Source organism: Vigna radiata, chromosome 2 (genome assembly GCF_000741045.1).
Source record: "Vigna radiata var. radiata cultivar VC1973A chromosome 2, Vradiata_ver6, whole genome shotgun sequence".
Taxonomy (NCBI): domain Eukaryota; kingdom Viridiplantae; phylum Streptophyta; class Magnoliopsida; order Fabales; family Fabaceae; genus Vigna; species Vigna radiata.
Genome location: NC_028352.1, coordinates 13,871,512 through 13,878,967, shown reverse-complemented (window position 1 = coordinate 13,878,967; position 7,456 = coordinate 13,871,512). Strand labels below are relative to the sequence as shown.

Below are 7,456 nucleotides of genomic sequence, written 5' to 3'. Positions count from 1 at the left end.
ACTTTACAATTTTTTAGATTCCATTTTATGGAATTTATCCTCTTTTTGAGAGTTATTTGAATTTATACTTGTACTCAAAACAATGGTTGTGTTTGTATATTCAAAAGTGGATAAAAATACTTGTATTGTTTAATTTAGTTGAGTTAAACGGCCTAGACAATTGTCTAAGGTTGATATCATGATTGGTTAAACTTAGTCTAGTTAGGTTGAGTAAGAAATCATAAGTGATTGATAATACTTGTATACTAGGATTGGGTTGTACTCATTGTAATCTTGTTAAAAATTAGTGAAACGTGTGATTGGAAAATTGACTATTAATGAAGCATAGAATGTTTTATTTAATTTCCATGTGTTTATTAACTAGAGTTAGTTGTGGTGAGGAAAAGGTCTTTTGTACATATCCTTGTAGTGTGAATAAATTAACTTTGGATTAAAATGTGAAAATATGAAATACGAAAAACAAAATAAGTTAAATAGGAATTAAATGAGTATGAAAATGACTTGGCCTAGTGGTAATGAGTTATATACATGTTTTAAATGGTGTGAGGGACTAGATTCAAATCTTGATAAATCCAAAAAGTATCTCCTTTTAGTTTTAGTTTTTTTAAATTACTTTTTGGGTCGAAGAACCGAAACGGGCGCACGACTCAATGAAAGAATGAGAAGGCACAAAGGATGAGTGAAGAACGAAAGCAATTGATAGATTTTGGGTCGAGAGTTTAATCGCAGGAAGATGTCGAACAAGGCATGGAGAGTTAACCTTGTTAAATGTTTGACTTGAATGCTTGTGATGAAATGTTGTTTTTGTTACATAAATTTAATAAATTGATTATACAACTAATAAATAATAAAATAACTAATTATAGTTTTTTGAGAAATTTGGCCGTAACGCTGCCTTCAAGCCATCATGTCTCTTTAATCTATAATCCAATTCGAAAATCTTTTCAAAGTTTTATTAACTAACTATCTGTATTTAGTTTTTTATTTGTGATCTCCTTTATCTATTTTATCTTTTGAACCTTATTTTTGTTATCTCTTTATATATATATATATATATATATATATATATATATATATATATATATATATATATATATATATATATATATATATGGGTTTGTTAACACGCGTACNTATATATATATATATATATATATATATATATATATATATATATATATATATATATATATGGGTTTGTTAACACGCGTACGTCTGTTTTTCAGTTGGTACATTTTAACAATATGTATCGGATTATAGTAGACAAAAATACCCTCATTTATCATGGATTCTAAGTTTTAAGGTCAAGGATATTTAAATAATTTTCATTCTCAACACTAACAAAAAAAGAAACCCCAAACCCTTACTCACCTCCCTCATTCCTCTCAATCTTTTCTCTTTCATCTCTCTCTCACTCCAACATTTTCTCTGTCATCCCTATTGTTGCCCCAATTAAAAAAAAATCAGAAACCCTTGCCTAACCCTAGTCCACTTTCCTCACTTATCCAATTTGTTTCTCTTTGTTTCTCTCTCGTCTTCATACTTTTCCTCAGCGACACACAACTGATATCGTAATTTGTTATTCTAGCTTTGTTCCTTCATTTGAAGGATGTGTGATATATTTTCCTTCTTATTATTATTAAATTTCATTTTTAAATTAAATCAAGTAAATAAAACCTTCATAAATCAATTAAATTTTCATACATCATTTACACATCTACACAACATTTCATTATATTTTTAAAGAACAAGATATTTCCTTCTATTGTACTTTTCCCTATACACAAAGTGTTTCTTTTTCCTTTCTCTTTTGGTATGGTATACATGATGTAAGATTACAACCTAGAATTGAATTGTACTCCTAGGGAGCTCTTCTATACCTATTTTTTTAATTTCCTTATGTCCCTTTTTTATCACGGAACGAGAGAGATGAAAGAGAAAAGGTTGAGAGGAATGAGGAAGGTGAGTAAGGGTTTGAGGGTTTCTTTTTTTTAGTGTTGAGAATGAAAATTATTTAAATATCTTGACCTTAAAACTTAGAATCCATGATAAATGAGGGTAATGAAATTGGGAATCTGGCTTAGAAAAATAAAAAATAAATATCATTTTATATATAAGTTATTGCATGATTTGATTTAATAACTGCTCAATTTTGAAATCCAGGAAAATCTAGAAATTATTGACTCAAATTCTGGAAGAATTTTCTTAGTTTGCAATTTATGTTTCCTGTAATTTCGTTATCGAAACACATCAAATTTACGGAAAGAATTAATAGAACCGCATTAAATTTGATAACATAATGTTCACAAAGGAACAACCACATTTCATCAAGTTCAACTACTAGTCGTTGCATATTAAGTACAATACCTTAAAGACCGACTTTTTAGATATACTATGTTATTTCTTCATAGCATAACTTTATGTATAAGTGTCTTTAAAAATTGATTTATTTATAAGTTAGTTTTAGTTTACGGAGAAATTTACGTAATTTCTTAGAAAAAATATTTATAGGTAACTTTCTTTTATTTTATTTTATGCGTGAGTATATAATGATAAATTGTTTTAATATATTTTATTTTGAGTTTTTAGTTATATGTTATAAATGTAGATTTTTATATGTTGGTCATATAATTCTTCTCGAATATCTGCTTGATTTATATTGGAAAATGTGAAAATTAATATTTTATTTTTATACGAAGAAGTGGTAGGAAAAAAATTGAGTGTTTTAAATGCGAGAATTAAAAGATAAAAAAATTGAAAGTGATTATCTCTGTACTTCCTTATTTTCTTTCTGTATCTTCAAAATTCAATTTTACCATTTTCTTTTATTAAAAACCGACCCGTTTTCTGATTAAAAATTTTACGTACTTCGAGAATTTTTAAAATCTTAACCAGTTTTCGAAAACTGGTAAGAAAAATTTCTTTAAGACATTTTTTTTACCGGCTTAAGCCAGGTTCTTTTTTATTAAATCTTTTTATTTTATAATATGTTTTTGTTTTTTATACTAATAATAATAATATTTTTTAATTTAATATTTAATAATAATAATAAAGTAAGATGTTAACCAGATTTTCAAAAAACCGGTTAACATATTTTTTAATTTTGTTTCTTAATTTAATATTTAATAAACATTTATTTAATTTGATATTTTTTGTATAATTTAATTTACAATAGATTTGAATTTATAAAATATAATATTAAATAATAACAAATAATACATATTAAAAAATTAAAAATTTAAAAACTATGTTAATTGTACTTGAAAAACCGATTAACATATATATTAATTACTCATGCATTAAAATATATTAGATTAAATTTTATAAATTATGTTAAAATAATAATAATAATAAATAATAATAATATTGATATTATTATTATTATTATTAAAAAAGTAGAAAGTAAACTAAAGTAAAAAATTTAAAGAAAAAAAAGTCGGTTTTTGAAAATCGGTTAAAGAATTTTTGTTAACTAATTTTCGAAAACTGTCGACTTTCGAAAATTGATTTAGATTTTAACGATTTTCGAAATGTGTAAAACTTTTAATTGATTTTCAAAAACTAGTTGATTTTTAATTAAAAAGGATAAAAAGAGAATTTTGGAGGTACAAGGAAGGAAAAAAATAGAGGTATAGAGAATTGCTCAAAAGTTGATTGTAATTGTATATTTTCTTGAGTGAGGGAGGAGATGTCTATAAAAAGAAAGAGATGTTTATGTAAAAAGAGTAATTATATTTTGGTAACTTTTGCATATACTACTTTTGAATGATTTTGTTAATGTAAATATTAATATTAATACATTATTATAGTAAGTTGGGAAGAAGTTATATGGAAGTAATAATTTTTGTAGTACAAAGGGATTTAGATAGATCGGGATTACAAAAAGGAAGATCGGGAGCGAACTCACACCGATAGGGAAAGATATGATTGTGTGAGATGATTGGTTGGCTCGCATAATGTTGCAGGAGAAAGTTTTGGTCGATCGGAAAGAGTGCAGGGAAGGTCGGGATAAGTGTTGCGCCGAAAGGGCAGTATGATGGTTGCTAAGTAGTTAGTGGAGATAGTTCGCGAATTTGGCGGAGAGAATGGCGGAGCGAGAATCTAGGAAGTGGGAAGCAGTTACGACTAAGGAGCTGAGTGGGCGGAGGAAATCACGGGATACCTGGACTTAGCCTAACATGGCTCCTATTATGGCGGGATTATTTCTCTATAAATAGAACAAGCGTAACTCAGGTAAGGGGTTAGATTGATTTTTTGAATATCATTACTGGAGTAACTTTGCTGACTTGAGTGTTGGAGTGCTAACTTGCAGGTACTCACCGTTCGGTTTTAAGGTTACTACAAAAGGAATTCTAAAGTGAAGAGAAGAACCACAGTGATCAATTGTCATCTCGTTCCTATCCGAAACATTTTGGCGCCCACCGTGGGGCGAGATAGTTACAAGCCTTTATACGATCACAATGGCAGGAGACCTTTCACTACAGCTACTTCAAGAAATGCAGCGTCAAATGCAAGAAATGAGGGCCGAAATAGCTGCGATGCGGGCTGAACGAGTTCAGAACAGGTTACCTACTCATTCCGTTCAGTTAGAAACGGTGAATATTGAAAGTGAGGAGAGTGGTCATCAGGCCACTAGGAGAGAGGGGGTGAGAAGAAATAATAACCTCCAGGTCAATATTAGCGGGAGGAGAGTGGATGGACAAGGTGAACATGAAAGAGGAGGCGGTAGAAGGATAAATGTGTGAGATAGAGGGGAGCAGGATGGAAATGAAAACGAACAGAACAGGCATGGAGGTGGGGAGAATGGTCCGAACGTAGGTCAAAGGAACGGTGTGGCGGATGAAAATAGTGGAGCCAATTTCAATGGCCGCAACGATGGTCATCGAAATGTGTCCGGCGAACGGGTTCCAACTATTGCCGATCGGGAAATTGAGGTGCCTGATCAAGCAGAAGGCCTGCATCCATTCACAGCACGTGTAATGCGAACGGGCATGCCAGAAAACAAGGTGTTGCCTATAATGGAACGGTATGGGGGTTCAACGGATCCTATTAAACACCTCAGATCCTTCATTGACGCCATGGCAGTGTATTCTTCGGATGAAACGGTATGGTGCAGAGTCTTTTCTTTATCATTGAAAGGAGAGGCTCTAGATTGGTTTCACTCGTTGGCACCCCGAACGATAGATTCTTTTGCCACTCTTAGAAGGCTATTCAACCAACAATATATATCAAATAAAACACCTGGGATGACGTACACGGCCTTGATGAGAATTAGGCAAGGAAGAGAGGAGACGCTCAAAGGATTCATGGAAAGGTTTAATCGAACGGCCCGACAGGTACGGAATGTTGATCAAAGATTGATAGTCAGCGCCTTAACTACCGCTTTAAGGCCCAGACCGTTTGTGGATTACCTATACGCAGAAGAACCGCAAAGCATGGCCGACTTGCAGCACAAATTAGCAAGTTTTATTCGAATCGAAGAAGGAAGAGCTCATTATAAAGGCCATGACAATGAACCGAGAGAACAAATGAGGAAAGACGGAACGAGTAGGGGGATGCAAAGAAGAGATGAACGACCGGTCGGGCTTAGAAGGGTAGATCCACCAAGGATATTGCAGAATGTGCATCACACACCTCTCAATGCTCCTCGTGCCAGAGTGATGGAAGAGGCTTTGAGAGCTTATTTGTTAAAAGTGGTCTGAGCTCCTACACCTTTAGGAGCTAATCAGAATAAGTATTGTAAATATCATCAAAACAGAGGACACACTACAGAGGATTGTAATACTTTGAAAGACAAGTTGGAAAATTTGATTCAGGCCGGACATTTACAAAAATTCGTGCAACGCCGTCAGACGTTGATACCGATCACCACAACTCACCAAAAGACCAAAAGTAGACACGATCGGAGTAGAAGTAGAAGCCGGAGTAGGGAAAGAGTGACAAGGGGCGTCATAAACACCATTTCTGGTGGGTTCGCAGGAGGGGGCCCATCGATATCTGCCCGTAAGAGACATTTACGAAGTTTATATCATGTAAACCAAGTAGGAGCCGAACGGAGATCTATGCCTGTGATCTCCTTTTCAAATGAAGACTTTAATGCCTCAGACCCCGATCAGGATGACCCGATGGTGATAGTTGCTATGATCGCTCGATATCAAGTGGGAAAGGTGTTAATTGACCAAGGGAGCTCAGCCAATATCTTATATTGGAAAACATTCGAACAAATGGATATACCGGAAGGGGCCATTCAACCTTTTCATGAGCAAATTGTAGGCTTTGCAGGAGAACGGGTAGATACCAGGGGGTATGTAGAACTCAAAGTCAGCCTGGGACTAGAAAAAGATGCAAAGGAGCTTCAAGTTCGTTTCTTATTGGTAGAGGCAGATACATCATACAATGCACTTTTAGGACGACCTTGCTTGAATGCATTTGGTGCGATTGTATCAACGCCACATTTGGTATTGAAATATCCGGATGATCGGGGAAAGGTGTGTACCGTCCGTGCTAATCAAAAGATGGCAAGGGAATGTTACGCGGCTGGGCTCAAAGTAAGACAACGACTTCACACGAAATCGGAAGATCGATCGGTGATAGTGGTGGCTGATTTAGACCCAAGGTTAAACACGGATGACCGGTTGGAGCCTATTGGTGAAACCCAACCGATCAGCCTAGGAAACGAACCGGACAGGCACACATCGATTGGGAAGAGCTTGAGTGAAGACCAGGCGAAGGCAGTGGGCAGAATATTGTTCGAGAATAAGGATCTATTTGCATGGGTACCATCTGATATGCCGGGAATACACCCTGATATTATTTCTCATAAGCTGTCAATATTTCGTGATGCTCGACCGGTCGCACAAAAGAAAAGAAGATTAGGACCAGAAAAGAGACAGGCAGTAGACGAAGAGGTACGAAAGTTGTTAGATGCGGGATTCATTCGTGAAGTGAAATATACTACCTAGTTGGCCAATGTAGTTCTGGTCAAGAAATCTAGTGGTAAATGGAGGATGTGTACAGACTTCACTGATCTGAATAAAGCCTGCCCAAAAGACACCTATCCTCTTCCTAGCATTGATGGTTTGGTTGATGGGGTATCTGGCTATAAAGTATTAAGCTTTTTGGACGCCTATTCGGGGTACAATCAGATACCGATGCACTCTCCCGACAGAGAAAAAATTGCCTTCATTACCGAACGAGGTACATATTGCTATAATGTAATGTCGTTTGGTCTAAAGAATTCTGGAGCAACCTATCAGAGGCTTATGGATAAAGTGTTTGAGAATCAGATAGGACGGTGTATGGAGGTATACGTCGATGACATGGTTATACGTAGCCATTCTTTGGAAGACCACGTCAAAGATCTAGAGGAGGTACTGGGACAAGTTAGAAAATATGGGATAAGTTTGAATCCTGCAAAATGCACGTTCAGGGTTAACGCGGGAAGATTTTTGGGGTT

General features: G+C 34.6%; 1 protein-coding gene across 1 annotated transcript; it reads left to right on the top strand.

Annotated features, from left to right (window-relative positions):
• Positions 1–4,460: 4,460 nt before the first annotated feature.
• Positions 4,461–6,962, top strand: LOC106780663. Its single transcript, XM_014668965.1, has 3 exons — positions 4,461–4,646; positions 4,761–5,696; positions 5,817–6,962. The coding sequence occupies exons 1-3, from the start codon at positions 4,461–4,463 to the stop codon at positions 6,960–6,962; spliced, it is 2,268 nt and encodes a 755-aa protein (XP_014524451.1).
• Positions 6,963–7,456: the final 494 nt, after the last annotated feature.